We start from the raw sequence: 19,698 nt of genomic DNA on the forward strand, positions 1-19,698 counted from the left end.
TCACCTGAATCCCTACATTTCCATAATAAGTTTTCTTTTCAACAAGTCTGACCTTTTCTTTGAAAATGAACCTCAACCTAAAATTTCAGGTAACCTCTTTAAAATTAGTATCAATTATAGTCACTTCTCCTGAGGAGAGATGCTGTATCAATGCTATTCCACTGGAAATTATGGCCAGAAAGAAGCTTGCCAAAAGTTCAGTACTGCTAGGAAGCTTAACTCACCACTGTATGAGCAATTACTTCTTCAATAAATTAGGCAGCATTTATTAATCAATGTATTATCTGTTCAAACAAGAAACAAAATCCTCCACTGTGCATATATTAACAGTAGATAGAGTATGATACATTACGCTGCAAGGAAACAGAAAGAAGAACGGTGTGAGGATTTAGGGCTCTAAATTCAGGATGAGACAGGAGAGATGTTTACCACAGAGTGAAAAATGTTCTATAAGGAATTGGTGAGTTGAAGAGAACATCAAAGCTGTGAATATTTACAATGCATTTATCTCTTTCTAAGCCAGTAAGGGAGGAAGATCCTGGCACTTCTTGGAATTGCCCTGCTGTGTTCCCACATTTTAGTGTGAAAACAATTATCATTCATTTCTTCCAATTACATTGAAGTGTTGCTTCTGCTAAACAGTGTCGCTTTCACTTCATAAATTTCTTTTGGCTTGACTGTACATTTGATCCGGTTTTAGATAATGCAGCTTATTAAGCAGGTCGCTATCAACTCAACCAAAACATACTAGAAATTATTTGAAATTTAGAATTTAGTAACCAACCAATCGCTACAAAACAAGCATAATCATCCTGACGAGAGTGTATGCAGCTTTAGGTATTTAAAACTAGCTATATATGTGTTAGGTTCTGCCTCAGAGCCTTCGATTACTGCGGTCCCATTGCTGCCTATTGAATGGCGCAGCATTGCGTGAGGTGATCACAGCTGATTTGCAACAGCTTAAAAAGTGACACTGATCTTTTACTAAATTAAAAAAAAAATATTATCTGAAATAACCCTTGTTAATAAGCCAGGCTATAAAACCAGAAAAAATCCTCATTTGGGATCCCAACCTTTCTTTCAGAAATAAATTGCAGTGTTTAATTGCACTGTTTACTACCACAGCTTTTAAACCTTAAAAGTCATCCAAATGTTGACTTGTTTTGGTTTTGTTTTTTTTTAATTCTCAGTTGTAACCACTTAATTCTCTGTCACAATGTTTTTCTGGAGAAAATACCCTCTGACAAAAAAGATATACTGAAAGCCATATAGTGTGACTGTAATATTTTCTCTTTTTTTAGCTACAATAACATATTATTTCATAACGTATCTGTAGCAGTGTCCCAAAATACAATACGGAACATTACTATCTCTTTTCAATTATAAGTATTGAAGTTACATCTCTAGAGTTTGTTGTTTCTGAAGATTCAACTGAAAATATAACTCATCACGTGTTAATTGCTAATCTCATTTTCAGCTGTGAGGATAATTTATGTTTGCTACAGAATGCTAGTTATTTAGACCCAAGTAGTAAGTGTAGTTCTATCGCTAGACCTTGCAATCAGTCAGCAGGGACAGTGGCCGACTTCACAGTCAGCTCAGGCTGTATTTTCCTTCTGCTTCTGTCAATGTTCCACTTTGGATCCTCCTCCAACTCTTCTGCCTGTTATCTCCATCATTCTTGGAGACAGTAACAAATTGCCTATTTCTTTCCCCTGTGAGATGGAATGATTGATTTGTCAATGTCTAGTTAAAATTTATTATAAAGTAAGCAAGATCTTGCACAAGTCTTTATACATCTTCATATTCAGATGCTGATCTTTCTAAAAGATGTTAGGGATAGAGCAGAGATGTGTCTTGTAAAAAAAATTAGTGCAAAATTTTCTTAACCTTCTGATTTCAAATTAATCATTTCAGTTTGGGATGCCTAGTCATTCAGATACGTCATATCCTGAGCCAGCTGCTGTGAAGTAATTATGGCAGAAAGGTACTATGTGGTTTAGCAGAGTACAAGAAATATTAAAATGCTGAAATGGGAGCAAATTCACTGTAGGTGTCAAACTCGCTATCCTTTGGAGGCGACGAGGCTGAAAAAAAACTGCGTCAATGGAATAGAACAAGAATTCCAATGATGAAGTTGGATTTGGTCCCTCTTCTGTTACATCCTCCATCACATCCACAGCTGATCTTTTCTGCTAGATGCTGCTGCTGTATTTGGTTTCCCCAGTAAGAGAAATGGTTGTGTTTAATCTCCCTCCACGGTATCTCTACTGTCACCTCACAGAATGAGAACTTGAAGCTCATCTATGATGTTTTGGGGGATCACAAACATGTTTGTTCCTCCTCAGTTTATGGGTAATCTGAGTTCACCTTTTCAAGGTTAAAGACATTGACTGCTAACAGACAAATAAAATTTATAAAGATTCTGCATATAAATCACATTTGGCTTATTGTGACATAATTCATGACAAGAAAAACAGCTTATACTGTGTCATAAAAATAAAATAGAAAGACATCTTCCTTCTTTCATTCCTTGCTGCTCTTGACTATCCTTTGGTGGTAGTTCAGTTCTGCTTTTGTGCAAGTCCCACCATCTAATATCTCACTTCTATTCCACAACTCTGGCTTCTCCTTTGTTAAGTGGAATTTGATCCCTTTGCTACTTGAAGTCATCCATCAGTCAGTGAATCTGTTGCTTATTTACCAAACACCTGGAATTCAGACTTGAAAGCTGAGTTTGCTCTTGGCGATATCTCTTGGTCTGTGGGTGCTACAATTAAATCTATGGTTGTTGATGTTTAGCAGCCTTCCACTGTTAATCTTGTGTCTAAAGCAAGAATTTCTTCTATTACCGTTTCTAGGTTTTAGATCATTATGACGACATTCAGTGATACAAACAAGCCCCATACTTAAAACAGAGTGCACTCAGATCCAACGTCTACAGGCAGAAAACCACTGGTATCAAGCAGAATTCCTAAATTACATATTTAATGCCTCCAAAGAATTTCTCATGGCAGAGACAGTCATAACATGTTCTTTTCTATGAGCATTTTTATAACATGAAATATATATTTCCAATAAACCCTCTCCCAAGCTGGGTTTAAACTCTCAGCAGCCGGCTAGCTAGAAAACATAACACACACATAAACCTTATGGTATCAAGAATCAGATTTAGCTAACAGAAGAAAAGGCCAGAATTCGAACCGCATGGACTTAAAGTGACTAGCATGCTAGCATAGACCAAAAAAAGTAGAATGATTTGGCTTAGCTTCAGGAATATCCTCCAGCTCCTCTGTGCTGTTTCTGTGATACAAGGCAAATATTGAAGTGGTTAAACAATCACTTAATCTGATGCTTCACCACTGCCATAAAACTGAAAATCACTATGTCTAGCACAAGATTATTTTTAAAGTAGTTTATATACAGGAAATACAAAGGAAAACAAGGGCAAAAAGAAAACACCCACACTTTCTTCATCAGTAAGGGAATTCATTTTCTTCAATACCAATATGATGTACTGAAGATTACTGAGGAAAAGGCAAAAATAAAATCTCCATGGTGCCACTCATGACACTAACTAAGAGCTTTATTTCAGTTCAAGAAATCCATAATTTACAATAATCTACATCAGGAATGTGGTTCCGTCGCTAGAGCCCAAAGATCGTGTGTGTTAAAGCACAAAGACTGTTGAGATGGAATTAACACTGTAACTATTTCACGTCAGTTGAGAAGCACTTTAGGAAGTTTCTTTTCAGAACGGAGTGTGATTTGCAGGCACAGACATTCAGTTCTTAAAAAGGACACTGTCATGACGTACTTGACAAACCAAAAATGTAATGGCATAATGAAAATTCAACAGAAAATAAAAACCCCAAGAGGCTACTGTCTACACATATGCTGAAAGAGAAATTATTTCCATGGTTTAATAAAACAAGCTATGGGAAAAGAACCCACTGACTCAAGTTTCGGTTATACTGTATGGAGTTAAAACCTGTAAAACCAGCACTGGGGTGGGAACTGCACTGTGGAGGAAATGCTGCCTTTTGGTGCAGCTGGAAATCAAGTTTTCAAGTAACTGGAACAATACACTGCCAAGATTTTTCAGAAATATTTTTCAGAGATGCGCGCTGAAGAGCTTCCTTAACATTCAGCTGCACATGCTAATTGCTATTAACACAGATGCTGCCATCATATTATTCATTTTCATGGACAGTCAGTCAGCAACACAAAAAAGTATTTCCAACCACATATTCAAAGCTATTTCTTTGTCACATATTATTACAGACAAATGTTGGCTTTAATATTTTATAAGGTGTGTGACGATTCCAGTGACTAAAATTGTGATGAAAACTGATGGAAAATAATCAGTAGGTACAGAAGTATAAATCATTCTGCTTGAAGTTCTTTTCTGTGAAAGACCTTGCTCTTTTTCTACAAAATATTTCCACTAATATCCCTTGTAGCTCTGCACAAGGTAAGAGCTCAGGATTTTCATACATCGGTGAGGTGAATGTTGCCAGAATTTATCTAAGATTTATGCAAACGTACACTCTAGGAGAAGTCACCCTTCCTTCTGAGTGGAAATCTCTTTTAAATTAATGCTGGTTTTTGGCTTCAGAAAAGGGTTCCTAGTACACTGTTTTGTAACCTTTTCAGATCGATGATCCAGAATCAAAGTAAAAATCACTCATGATCTGCTCAGTCAGAATGAAATGTGTACATATGTGCAATAATAATCATATAATTTATTTGTGCATGGTTTCAAAAGATGGATTGGAAATATTGGCTCTTGAAGGTCACAGTGTATGGTGATGGGAAAGGAAGATTTCTTCGCTTTCTGTTACAGCTGTGGTTCTCAAACCTTACAACCACTGATTTTTTCAGACTTTCCCCCTACCTAGAAGAATTCAACACCGATTGAGAAACTGTAACTTATTCTTGCATGCAGAAGATCCGGTGATACTATACGGCATTTTGCATCTCACTGCTGTTCAACTTTATGCCTAGAGTTAGCTTCACCTTTTCCTAGAAGCAGGCAAAGGTATTGACAATTCCCCTGTAGCACAAGGCTACTGTTAGATTTTGAGCTGCGAGCTAAGGCAGGTCTAGCTTTCCTTATAAATCAGTTGCCCTGCAGAGGCCAGACCAACCACCTGAGCACGCCCTGAGCCTGGGACTAGGGCAGATCCAGGGAGGGAGACGGTGGAAGTCAAGTCAAACCATCCACCCCAGACAATACACTGCAGAACAAAAACCAGACCCGTAAGACCTGCCACTTCAACTTTACCCAGTCAAATCCTTAGTAACTTAAATAAGGAATGAATGTTGAAATGTACTCCCTTTTAAAAAAAAATTACCTGTATGTTTTGGTCGAAATCTATCATGTTTCTTATCCTACAAAGGCACAAAAGTATCCTTCTGAAATATAAAGTAACCTAGAAGCTGCAGGCAATATTCAGGAGATGTTACTGTTCAATTTAAGGAGATCTGCTATGTATATGTATATTACAGCTGAATGAATACACAAACCCTAAGCATTGCAGAGTATGGAAATTAGAAGACAAGGGAAAGCACAGAAAATTCACACTGTAAAATAAATGTTCTTATTTATGATACTTACTTCTAAAATAATATCTTTAAGAGAAATATGCTACTGCAGAATTTAACATACAGTGAACAAATTTGACGTATATGAATGACTACTCAAAACAGGACATTTCATGTAATACAAACCCATGCAAAATCGTTAAAAAATAAGAAAAATGGGGGGAAAAAAGTGTGTATATACACATGCATACTTCTATTCAAAGGTTAATTTAAAATATCAGCATCTTCTAGGCTGCACTGACCTTACTGACATTGGTCTCTACTCCAGCAAATGCTGAAGACCTGACCTCTATAGGACTAACTAACGCGTGTAACTTCATTCACTGCGGGCAGAGGAAATATTCACATTACCAACACTGCATGCAACCTTAAATGTGTGCTGATTATAACCTTTGAGGCCAACTCTTCCCCCCCCCCCCCAGAAATCAAATCAGCTTTTCATTTATTCATTCATGTTGGAGCAACATAACAACATAAAATGAATGTACAAATAATACGTTCAACATTTGGGATTACATCCTATTTGTTCAAATTAAATCAGCTTTTTTTTTATTTTTTTTATTTGCACAACCCAGGAGAGTGAATCAGTAGATGAAAAAAACCAAGGACAACAATGCAGTTTTGAGTGCAGCTGTTTCCTTTCTATATGAGAAACAGAAACAGCTGAACAATGAATTTAATCTATTCTAAATCTAAATGACAGGTGAAGGCCTGGAAAACACCTTTATAAAGAAAATAATTTGTTTTCTTAAAATACACCTGAGAATTTCTTTCTTTTATTTTAAGATTTTTATCTTAAATTATCACAAGATACCCTGTAAAAGATATGTACGAAAACTGAGATCAGCATATCTCACACAGCTTACACAGGTCCCAGTCCTTTAGATATTCCACTCCTGATTTCAACACAACCAAATAAAATGGGCAACTTTATTCCTTATTATAGACAAAAGTATTCATTTTACTAATACCATGTATAACCTTGCAAACTATACAAATATAAACTACAGAATTTAGAAGAGTTCCAAATTAAATCTTCAAATATTTCAAGTATAACTAGATAATGAGATCTTAGCAACATGTTGTTCAATATTGCTTGAATAAAAACATACTGCAACTCTTTGCTAAAAATCATGATACACATCACATCTCTCCAATTTATATAAAACTCAGCACTGTTCAAGAATCATGGACGCTGTGAATACACTATAACTTGTTGTCCAAAAGAAATTAAGGAGCAAAATCAGACACATCAGCCCTGTGAGAAAGACATTTAAAAATATTTAGGTTTCTACAATCTCCAAATTTTGCAGGTTATTTTATTTTTTAAAATATCAATGTAACTAACCTGCATATTTCCTTTTGATCTAAGGGTAAAAAAAGGTTTAATATTTACAGACTACACAATAGAAAATGATAGCAATACATTTCTATGCAACTTGACAAAGTTGCCATGAAGATGAAAAATCAAATCACTTCACTTTGAGAGTAGTAGCTATAGTGTTAAAAAAAAAAAAAACAACAACAACAACAAAAAAGAAAGGTATATTAGCAATCGGGAGTAAGTTTCAAACTGCCAGTGATTTTACCAGAACCTATTATTTAAATGTTAGCGTGGAAGTTCACACAGTGACACAAATGTGACTATTCCTGAAACCCAAACTGCTGCCATACAAATGGATCAAAGCAGATAGATCAAAGACCTTGACCTTGTATTTACATAAAATTTTTCATACATGACTGAATAAAGTCCGCATTACGTCCATCACTTCAGGTAATAATTATAAATTATTAATTATAATTATAAATTAATAATTCTAAATTATTATTATCATGTTGATAGCAGGAAGAATAGTCCATTTAACTGTTTCAGTGGCACATATACAGAACAAGGAACTTTCTAATTTGAACAAAAAACTGTGAAATGTTTATAATTAGCAGAAGATGAAGCAATATTAAAATTAGGCAAAGTAGATTTTCGTATGTGTTATTGTTTCCTTAAAAATTGTCAGGATTATGTGTATTGAAAGGTACCTTGCTTCCGTCAATTTTTTTACTGATAACTGTTGGTCTAGTAAATACAGCATAAATTTTAAAAAGTTAAGACTACAGGACTCTTGAAAGTCATCGCTAATGGTGGTAAAACTGCCAGTTTTCAGTGTGGATTACTAAATGTTAAGATTAGTGAAATGAAGATTAGCAAAATTCTCTGGAGTTATTAGTATGCCTCTAATAGTTTTCCACTAGATACCAAGGGAAATGTTTATATTCAGTGCCAGAACTATCCAGATGGAACATCATCAATATTAAGACATATTGCCAAGTTTAAGGTATTTTTCTGAACTACCTACTTTACATTCTTTATTTTAACAAATAAATTTCCACATTCTTTATTTTAACAAAAAACCAAACCAAACCAAACCAAACAACCCCCCCAAACCAGACTTGGTTACCTGGGGGCAAAGAAAATTCCTCCCACTCTTTGAACCTTCTTTTGCCCAGGACTTCATCATTCTTTGCGAGCATACAAAAGATCATTAAACAAAACCTAATTTCATTTTGTTCCTCCTCTAAACTGGGACAATCTGGAAGACCCCGATTCTGGCTGCCACTGGTCACGAGGGATAAAAATATGAAGAATATCATTATCTCTCTGCACTGATATGTATTTCATATATTTTATACACTGTGTGCAATACATGCAGCACAGTATTGGTCTGGTTCTGTGGTGCGTGCAAAGACTGTCTCATTAGTCTTGGTAGTGTTAACAGTTGGACTCAATGATTTTAAGGGTCTTTTCCAACCTAAATGATTCTATGATTCTGTGTCAGAGCAAGACATTTCTGTATGCCATCTCTCTGAGTGCCCTTGTACGCTTTGGATGGAAACCTCCACAAAAGTTCAGATAACTGCAGTAATACACCCCAATATGTACTTTTTGGACGTACAGTGGCCCCACTGCATGAATATACCTAGAAATATTCAGTTATTAGACAGGAAAGGGGGAACCTCCAGTTCATTCTTTGGAGGTTGACTCTTAGAAACTCACGAGGCCTTTGCAGAAGGAACACCTGGATTTCCACAAGGCCAAAGGTTTTCCTAGTAGGGTATTCAGTTTCTGTCTACAGTAACTAAAAAGTTAATAAACCCCAAAATTATTTACAATAACCTACACCTAGGAGATGTATCTCCTTTATCTACTAAAAGACAGGTTGGGGTTTTTTTCTGTATAAAAGCATATGCTGATAACAACTGTACTTTCCTCCCAAATTTGTTGCAACGTTCTTACTGTTCACTGAAACATCCAGAGCTAATTGAATTTGAGATCAATCTCAGAAGTCAGATCGTCGCACCAAATTCCACGACTGTATTTCCTTTCCTCAGTTATACTTGTTCTGCTTTTGAGTGTTTACTTGGTCTGGATATACAATGAAACGGGAATGCATGGTTTCCATGACACCATGGAAAATGGCATGCACCATTTACTACAGCATTAGGAAAGTGCAGTAGATGTATATTTTGGGGGGATTTTTGGTTTGGTTGGGGTTTTTTTGTTTGTTTTTTTTTTTCTTGGGGGGAGGGTGTTTTTTGTTTTGTTTGGGTTTTTTTTTGATTGGCACCTTCTCTAAATTACATGGAGCAAGCCATCTAAATATTCATTCATGTGGGGTTGCTCCTTATGTATCTTGGCAAGTTTACTATATATCTCTAGATTCCTAAACTCTTTGCTATATTCCTTTCTGGTGGTGGTGGGAAGAAAAGATTCAACTCAGTATTTCAGGATAGAGTAGTTCTAGAATGCACAAGTGGTGTTTTAATGTACTGCATTATACTCTCCAATTCATTCCTTAGAAATATTCCTATTTTGCTTGTTTTCTTTAACTATCATCCTAACTAGAGGTCTTCACTGAACTGTTCATAATGAAACTTCTTTCCATCATGTTAAAGTTAACATAGATCCCAGCAAAGTAGACAAGCATTGTTACTCACAGCCTTTGCGTATATCGGTATCTTTTACAGTCCATGGTGAGCCAGACTTGATTACTAAATGCTGTGGAAGTGAAAGGACGTTTGCCACATAATATCTCTAGCAGAATGAGATATGAATACCACAGTCTGTATGTAGACTGCAAGATCAAGACATACCAGATAAGAGAGTGAACTATAGGTAGGACTGCCTACTACCTACTCCATGGTCCTTGCGTAATTGCTCAGCATATTCTACCACCCTCATAACACATGAGGAGCTTCTACACAGAGAAGCTTATTTTCATCATGGAATACTTCTAAATAAATTGGAAATTGCAATCAGCACCACAGTAATAGGAGAGAAACCTTAACACCTACAGCAAAGTTAGCCTGGGTTTTCTCTCCCATGGATATCCAACCAAAATTCTACACATAGCCACTGTTTTTTACCTCAAACTGAAAAGAACCCAACAAGCCCTTAAGACCATCAACAAAGGGTCAGATCAAAGGCCAGTGTTCCCATGTTCTGACCCTTGGCAAGATCCTTCCAAGCAGATACTTGGAAAAATACATTTTTCCATGCTGTCCCTAATTTTAAGGGAAGTGTCTGAGGAGAAGTAGAGCATACAATGATGCTTCACCTGGATCCAGTAATCTATAGCTTCTAGTGGATAAAGGACTACCTGAAACAAGTTGTATCTTCATCATTATTTTTTTCTATTGAAACAGGTGAGAGGACTGAAATGCTAGACAGAGCCAGACCTTTTATTAATTCTTCTCAAACTTCACTAGAAACATCCCCATTCAGTGGTATTCCTCTTTAACACCACATTTTCCAGATCTGTGTGTTTAGGTAAAGCTTGTGCTGTCAAAGAATGTGTAGAGGTGCCTATTTTTACAAAAGTTGAAAAGCACTGGTGTTGTACAGGACTTCCCATTTATCTTTAAGAAGGAAAGAAACAGAATAATTATAAAATACAGAGGCAAAAGCCATGAATAGAAACAGCAGGTCACTACTGGATTTGTGAAGGATATTCAAAAAGCCTGGAAGAAAAGCTTCCATTCACATAGGCTTTGAGAAGACAGAGTGGTCAACTGAAATCTTAGCTGCCACCAAGCTTAATTGTTTGCTGCTTTGGTAATATAGAAAATTGCATTTGTTAATATAGTCCTTTCAAAAACTTCTGTTTCTGTGAATAAATACCAGGAGTTAGACAGAACAGAAACATCCACTTGAGGATTAATAGGCATAACTGTTCCTGAAACTCCTCATGCATCAGTCTTTCTAACAGAGTACACTGGCTGTCACAAAGACCGAGCCAGACACGTCTGTATAACATTCCATCCTCACTTCAAATCTGAGCAGGAAGAGAAAAAGAAAAAAAAAACCACAACAGTGTTTACCATGACAACATAACCTGTCAACTGCAGATCACTTCCGCAAAGGCGACTGTTGTCATCTCCCTGAAAACACATCATTGCTGTTCTTGCGTTTCCAGAAGATGGAGCAGCTCGAAGTAGCTACACTAATAGGATTTATTAGACCACTAGCTCTGCCTTCTGCAACTCTAGTTTCCTCCTGGTATAAAATAGGCTTCCTGGTCTTCAAACATTTCACACTGACAGGAATGGTAGCTGATGTGCTTGTCAATAACACAGAGCAAACACAAGATTTTTGAAACAGAACACAAAAGCCTTTGCAACTCATACAAAAGACTGATTGTCAGAGACCTCAGTGTTTTCCAAATCATCCTCTTTAGATGGGCTGCAAAGGAGGACACATGATACACATTTACCTATGGATCCACAAATTCCACAGACGAAACACATATAAAATCTGTATTCTGAGAATTTATATTTCCCTCCCATATTTTTTCACTCTATGAAACATGACCCACATTGTCCCACACTTGTGCAACAACATGTATGCAGATAAATGCACTTGTTTCCTGAAGTGCAACACTAAATGCTAAAAACTTTGCAAAGAGCACCAGCAAAGAGTTCTGTTTTACACAGCTGTTTCCTATTACACTTGGACATAATGGTAATCCAGGAAAAAACTGCTGGTTTTGAAAGGTGAGTGATGATTAGAGAAAGGATGAACCATCACAAGACCAGTGAGGACTTCAGTTGACCAACCTGACAATCAGAATTTGTGGCTTCCAATAGGCTTCCACTCTGACACCTTTCTTATAGAAGGTAGAAGGTGTTCAGAAACTCACCACCAGCTGCCTGTAGGTTTTTCAATAAATGGCATAAACAGCCTCAGAGGAATTCAGAAGTGGTAAGATGTGAAGCCTTGTCTTCCTCTCTCCCAAATCAGTGAGATTTCTCCACATCCAGTATTTCATGAATGAGTCTCTGCCTACCACTTTGGAAACTAATACAGGAGGCCTACACCATGGCACAGCTGGGCTACAATTTTGCAAATTCATCTCAAAGTACGTTAATACACTTAGTGAACTTTGATTTTTTCTGAAAAGGATGAGCAACAAGGAACCTGCAGGTAAATGGTATTTACCATTAACTGATATTCTTTGAATTTACCTCATATACCAAAAATGCAAGCTATAAGCCACAGAGTATCTCAAATTTCTGAAGAAGGCTACAGAGAAAAGTCAGAAATTCATTGCAAAACAAAACATTGCAAGAAGTTATTTTTTAGTTCTTCCCTAGTTTTCTAAGTAGGGAAGAACTACTCAGTTACTTGAGTAATTAACTCAATTAGTTTACATGAAACCACAGCAAAATTTAAAGAATGTTCCAGAGGAAAATTATATTTTTTGAGGTTTGAGTTGTTGGTTTTTTGGTTTTGATTCACATGAAAAAGATGTGAAGTTTCTTTTAGAATGGCCTTTTTAAAACTAAAGTCATATCTATTGAGTAACTACTTCTTCATCACAAAATCATATAGAAAACTTCTGTGAATGTTCAGTCTTAGATCAGAAACAGTGCTAATCTGGCAAAGAAAAGAGATTCTAAATCTTGTCAGTAATCTGAGCTGACAATAATGTCAATATTTTTAAAAATGAGGCAGAGAATTAATAATTAGCATTCCAGTCATACTATGTTTGAGGGGAGAGTATGGTGATCCAGAAGACATTCACTCCTGGGAAAGTTCATTTCTACTCAGCTAAAAAGTGAACATTATGTTCCTGAGGACGGTTCCTACACCAATACCTATAATTATCTTTTGATTGTGGGCTTTTAGTCATATAAATGTTAAACATTTTTATTACTGATATTTTTTTGGAATTCCCTTTTTACAAAGACCATGTACATTTATTAAAATTTGCAACGCTGAACAAGTATGAAAGAGCAGTAATGAAAAGAAAGGAGAAGTATTGTTATAAAGCAGGCAGAGCATGCAATAAAACAGAACTAATCCAATGCATAACTTTAAAGTTGGACAATCTTATCATGAAAGAATATCTCATGAAAGGCAAACAAGCACCTGTCTTATTTCTCCTTTTCATATGTGTATCTGTGCTATTATAAATTTATCAAACAAAGGACAAAGAAAACTAACAAATCAAGAATTGACTGTTTATTTTAATAGGAATGTAAAGTCAAAACAAATCTCTAAAACAATTATTTGTCAGTAGATAACAAACGAGAAGCAGATAATTAATGTTTAATTTACTGAGTTATTTCATTAGTTGCAAGGTCTCAAAGCCTTTCACTTCCAGGCTTCATGTCTTAATAACTTCTCCCTCCTAAATTTATAAAACATTAGAAGTTTAAATTGTTTTTCAGAAAATAATCAAGATATAAAGATGAATGTCTTTGGGAACAGCCTAGAATCTATAATTTTATTTTTTAACTAATGTACTTTGCCTCAGCATTTACATTTGCTATTTCGGACTACGTTTCTTAGAAAGACTCCAGATGCTTGATTTGAAACTAAGGTCAGCTTTTTGACATTCTCTTTATAATAGCACCAATGTTAATAAATAAATGAATTAGAGAGGTTTTCCTCAATAATGGCCTACTTTAAAAATCATAATCTCATTGCTTCAGTGTTCATTTAGGTAAATTGTGGGTCTCACCTTGGCATTTAATTAGTCACTCGGAAAAAAACCAAACCAAACAAACCACCAAACACCTTCACGTGGACGTGTATTTGCACTGCATAACAATTATTGCTTAATTATCTTTATTTCAGAAGCAATATTTATTCACTTCACCTGCTAAAAAGTGTTAGTCTCTCACAGTTCTCCGTAAATGTAATATCAAATATAAAAACATTTCCTCATTTCCCTTTAATGTCCAGTCTCATTGTTTTCCATCCTCAAAGTGATATCCTTAAATGTCTCTTCACACTCTCTCTTACCCCAAATTAGTTTGACAAACACACAAAAGAATAAGAAGTAAACATTTCAATTTTTGCCCTAGTGGAATATTTGTCCTTAAAGATTATTTCCTGCCTGGAGCATGTACTGTGCTTTACTCAGCTTAATTCAATTCATTTTTTGGTATCTAACAAAGGGAAGCATGTCTTTCATTGGTTCTCACCGTTCGGATACCATTTACAATCTATTGTACGTGTGTATCATGTGAGTCACGCGTTCAACTCTAGTTGCTTTGAAAAATATTAGTAGGAAAAAACGCTCACCTTCAGGCTCCCCACAAAGTGTACACTGTGACTCTGCAAAGAAAAAGAGAAAAATTATAACTTCTTGATTTAAGATCTGTCATAATTACATCCAAATATAACAAAACTTAGAGAACTCAAAGTTAGCATGAAAAATGCAATTCTATTTTCAGCACCCATTTTTTAACAGCTGCAAAATAACTTTCAAAAAAGAGTTTTTGCATGAAGAATTTTTAAATAGAACTATATAAATGTCTGGTTACATTTCTATAACTATCACCTTCATAGACTCCAGCTGAATGCATTCATGTAGCAGGACTTTTTGCTTCCGCATGACTTTTTTGTATTTGTAGATGTATAATACTGCAGTGATAACAGTCACTCAAATAAAAAGTTTAAGCCTCCTAATATTTTATGATTGGAGGTGGCAAACAGTAATAGTGACAGAGTTGTTATATTCCGTTCTCATGAAAGACTTCCAAGTCCTTCCAGGCAAGAGGAGTGAGTCAATGTATAACGTGCAGTTATACTCTGCAAAATATTCAAGAATAGAAATGAAGGAAATAAAACTCCGTCATAACAAACAGACGGTCTCTAAACGTACAATTATTCACACACCACTATTTGGAAGTTGGCTGTCTTAAAAATTATTTTGCATAATGTACAAATATATACACACATGGAGGAAATATTTTAAAGTATCCCTTGAGATTGAGCTGCGTCAGGTGTTAGTACCAAGCAGAACAAAGCTACTGTTTAGAATCCAAATACCAGAATCAATTGAAATCACAGAGAATGTCATCAAGTCGTCAGAGAATTCTGATATACTGGAAAAAATTCTACTAGAACAAGACAGCACAATGTATTTTGAATCCCAAACCTCTGAAATCTCCATTTTAACACTCGGATGAAAAATTACACCTCTAATAACAACAAGTATGCTGAGGCAAATATATGTATGCGCAGGCACACACATACATCTGCGTGTGTATACATTTTTGTATAAACTCAGTACAAAAAGCAGTTTAACGTGCCTGGTACATACAAATCCAATTCAAAAGCTTGCTGAAATTATCTCTGGCCTTGAATTACAAATGGGACATTGGACTTCAGCTGCGATCTTGACTTGAAGGCAAAAAAAGTCAGAAACGTAGAATATGAAACACATACACTGAGTAGTGACCTTTATAGTGCCACTGTGACATTGCCAGTTATTTAGAAGTACTTTGTCCATACGGGTAAGAGGCTGTCTCACCATAACCCACTGTTGTAACGGTACTTGACCCTACATCTTTCATATCTTTTAAAAATGTTAATCATTGACAGAGGTTGTAGTGTGCATGAGGTAAAGGAATGAGAAAAATAATGTTTATCCAGGCAACTCTGCTGCTGATAGGTGGGTCACAACTTTTAAAACAGCATAAAGTTGCATGATAGAGAGGATATTCATTTTGATGCAGTTCAGCACCGTGAAACACGTAGCTGAACTGTCTATTGATAGACTCACCAGTGTCCCCAGCAGATCTGACAAACTCCAAACAACACCCCAACAGCAAGCTTGAGAAAAACTGCCAGTGAAAAGCATGAAAAGCCCCGTCTCAGATAACACAGGCCTGTTTCTTTCACTGCTGGATGAAAAACGCACTTGCCACAACCTGAAGTGATGCAGAGGGAGCAGCTCAGAAGATCTTTTTTTCCCTTTTAATTCAAAGACTTTCTGAGGTTTTACTGAGAGGGGCTGCCTGTCTGTGCGCAGTTTATTATCCTGATTGATAAGGAAGAACAAGCTGAGACTTGGTTTCTGAACTTCTGACTTTTTGCTGATCCTCTACGTCCTGCTAACAACTGCATCACTGGTTTGTTACAATCCAAAGAGTCTGCCTGACATTTTCTGCAGCTCTAAACACCATCTTCCAAAGTTCCCCGCCCAACAGTACAAATTATTCGCTTCCCTCATTTCCTCCCTAACGTAAATTGGTGCCAATATTGCAAATCTGCAGCAGGGTAGGCAGTCTAACCACAAAATAAGGGTTTCAGCTACGACTGGTGCCAGAAAGTTGTCCAAAAGCTAGCAAGGTGTCAGCACTATCCCTGCCAGACCACTGCTTCTTTGGACTTCTTTCAGGTGTTTGTGTAAGGTCCCACGTTTATAGGAGAGCCAGGTGTTTCTTCCCCTACCTCAGCATCCCTGGGGAGAGTTCATGGGGGAGATTTTGTTTTAATTTATCAATGTATGCCTTCCAGAGGCCAGGAAAAATTTCAAACTCACAGCAGCACCTCTCCTGCTACACTGGTAAGAAGCAGACTTTGCGGATGTGGATGATTCACCAGTAAGCCTCTGTTTATGAATTTCCCCACCGTAGTTTGATACTGTGGGGGAGGACTAGGTACCCTTTTTGTTGCGCTTGACACATACAGATCGAGTGACAAATAAAAACACAACCACTTCTACTAGACACGTGAACAACATCACAGGGAGGTTGTACGGAGCACTGTTTTCCATGGAGCCTCTGTGTGTATGTAAGAGACAGAGAAAGAGAAAAACAATGAAGTCTATTTAGATCCGTACGTTCTATGGCAATTGTTGAGAGAGTGCACATCCTAAGTTTCCAAGACTAAAATCATATAAAACATACGCATCACACTCAAGTATTTGTAGGTTTGCATTATACAGAAATACAGAAATCTTAAAATCCTGTAAAGAAGCTATGTCTTGAAACTTATTTGAACTTCTTTCCTCTATAAGGAAGTTGCTGTATCTTGGTAGAAAAGATCTTTCTGGAACATAGCTCAATACTAAACATCTGTACTAATTTGGAAATTTTCTAATTTAAATTTCAGTTCTGGGGTCAGATGACAGCAATGAAGGACATGAAAACAGTGTAAAAAGTTACCACTCCATCAGGTGAAACGACATAGCTTACGCTGAGACGCACCACAGCTAAGTTTGAGTGTCTCAGCATTACTGTTCAAAATCTAAACTAGTCTTAGAAGATTTACCAAGTAGTGGAAATAAACAGCCACCTAACCTGCCTTAGAAACCTATGTTAGCATGAGATAAACCGATAAATCGCTTTTATGATTATAAGTTTATATATAGTTATAAGTTATAAGATTATAAATCGCACTTACAAGTACTCATTCCTTTTTTTGTGTTGTCAGAGGTCTCAGACTTAGGCAACACCTTCACAATAACATTCACAGCAAGAGATTAGTGTTCATTGTAAGTGACCTCTGGAGGTTGTCTGTTCAGCCTCCCACTGAGAGCAGGGCTGTCACCAACACGAGCTCAGCTCAGCTGGGGTTTTGATAGCCAAGCCCTGCAAGCCACCACGGATGGAGATTCCACGGCCTCAGTGAGCAGCCTGCTCCAGTGCTGCATCAGCCTCATAGGGTCCTGCTTGCATCTCTCAGCCTAACAGTTTGTGGCCATTCTTCCTTGTTACATCAGCCAGCACCACTAAAAAGACTCTGGCTCCATCCTGTCTGTAACTGTCCTTCAAATAGCAGTAGTCCACTATAGATCTACACCTCAACAGACTAAATAAGCCCAGCTCCTTCAACTACTCTGACCAGAGGGCCCTCTGTTAGACTCCCTCCAATTTCTCCCTATGCCTCTGGAAGCAGTGAGCCCCAACCACTGAACACAGTACTCCAGGTGCAGCCTCACCAGCACCAGAGGGAAATAATATCCTCCGCAATTCACTGCTCGTACTCATCCTGGCATGGCACAGTATGCAGTTTGCCTATTTGCAATGAGAATGGGTCTGTTGACCCGCATGCAACTTGGTATTCACGTTCCTTCAGGAAAAAACAAATGAAAAAAATCGAGTCTTGGTAAGAGCAGTCCCCTGAGCCAAGTGTCCCACCAATTGTAACAATGCTAATGTAGGGCACAAGGGAAGACGGAACGTGTCGCCAAATGCGGGCAGACCAAGACTGCTCTTTTCAGGACTGGCCAGACCATAGATCGGCTCAAGGGAATCGTGAAATCTCAGCCTCAGGCAAGTAACTTTTGTATGCCCATGCTGGATGAAATGACATCTGACGTGAAAGTGCTTAAACTACTGCATGTTGTGATGGAATATGAGCAGGGACATTACCACTTTTCAGGCAAAGATACTTCTTAAGCCTCTCCTTCTCACAATGCCTACTAATGGATTATGCCTCTACATATCTGATTCATCTAAAGTATTATAACGATACTTTCACAAGTGGTATTCTTTCTTTTTAATATGTTGCTAATCAGCTGCACTTAACAAAGATGCTCATTCTTGAAAACACTCATACATATGAGTAACTTCTTTGTCATTGCTCTCAAAAGTAAAATGGCTAAGATGGGCGAGCGTTCAGAGATTTGGGACCCAATAAATCAATAGAACAAGGAAAACCTGTATTTATATTATTAATCTCACTCTGTCATGTTGAAATTGTCTAGCCAACAGAAATAATCTTCCTGGATACAAGAACTTGCTGACAAAATAGGTCATAAGAAAGATCTTTTGAAGAAACAAATTTATCATGAAGACACAAGCTCTTTTTTCCCCCCAAATAATATTAAATTCATTTTATTTTTACAGTTTTTCTTTTCTAACCTAAATGATAAGTAAAACTAAGAATAATCAACGTAGACATGTAAATGCCAACATTCTTTCTCCAAAAAGCTGAGTTCAACATTCACTTTTAAATTAGAGTGAAGATAAGTTATTCTGCTAAACATATTCACCTTTCCTTGCTTTGTATATATTATCCTTGTATGGCTGGTGAAAGTACAATAAAATCTACAGTAAAGAGTAGATTTAACAACATGCAATATCATAAAGAAAACAATATATGGGCCGGATGAAAGATACAAACCAGACATTATGAATAAATTACAATTCAAAGTACCCATGTAATCTATACAATCTAATAAGACGAAGACAACACAATATTAGTAGGATTTAAAATCAGTTTAAAGAAAATACTGGATGGTATTTAATAGTTATCTACACTTTAAAGTACACCATGCTCTCAGCAAGGGCTTACCCAGATTATGGAGTCCAATCTGGATGAGTTTTGACCGAGATATATGGAAATGACAGTATGACAAGAAATAACGCGCAAAGTTGAGAAGCAGTGCTGGGGATAGCTTGTCACCTCAGCACCACATTCATAAAGCAGCACCACACATCCCGTTTCGTATCCCCACTTCAGCTGGGTAACAGACTTTTCTGTTTCTCTTTTCATCTGATACCACCAGAGACCCTTCGCGGCTCCTCCCTGCTGCCACCCTTCTCTATGTTATTTTAAATTTTAATTACAGACGTGTATGTTCTCTGTTGCTTAGATTTCTCTCTATTTTTTTTCCCACTCCTGTCTAAATCTATTTACTGAGTAGCAAAAAGACATACCCCTGTTATATAATTACTGAATATCACTGCTTATTTGAATCTAGAATTCAATGCATCAGAGGAAAACTGGAAATTATTTTTGTTTCACAGAGAAATACGGTTCTTTGTTTGCTTTTTTTTTCACTTTCCTTTATG

The 19,698-nt window shown here is 36.8% G+C and overlaps 1 protein-coding gene across 1 annotated transcript in view; it reads right to left on the reverse strand.

The window, feature by feature from the left end:
- The window catches only part of DLGAP2 (DLG associated protein 2), a 467,238-nt gene that overhangs the window by 226,544 nt on the left and 220,996 nt on the right, over positions 1 to 19,698 (reverse strand). The window contains exon 3 of the mRNA XM_054195364.1: positions 14,192 to 14,224. Coding sequence (XP_054051339.1) covers positions 14,192 to 14,224 — 33 coding nt within the window. The remainder of the gene's footprint in view (positions 1 to 14,191; positions 14,225 to 19,698) is intronic.

The sequence above is a fragment of the Rissa tridactyla genome, chromosome 3, assembly GCF_028500815.1.
Source record: "Rissa tridactyla isolate bRisTri1 chromosome 3, bRisTri1.patW.cur.20221130, whole genome shotgun sequence".
NCBI lineage: Eukaryota > Metazoa > Chordata > Aves > Charadriiformes > Laridae > Rissa > Rissa tridactyla.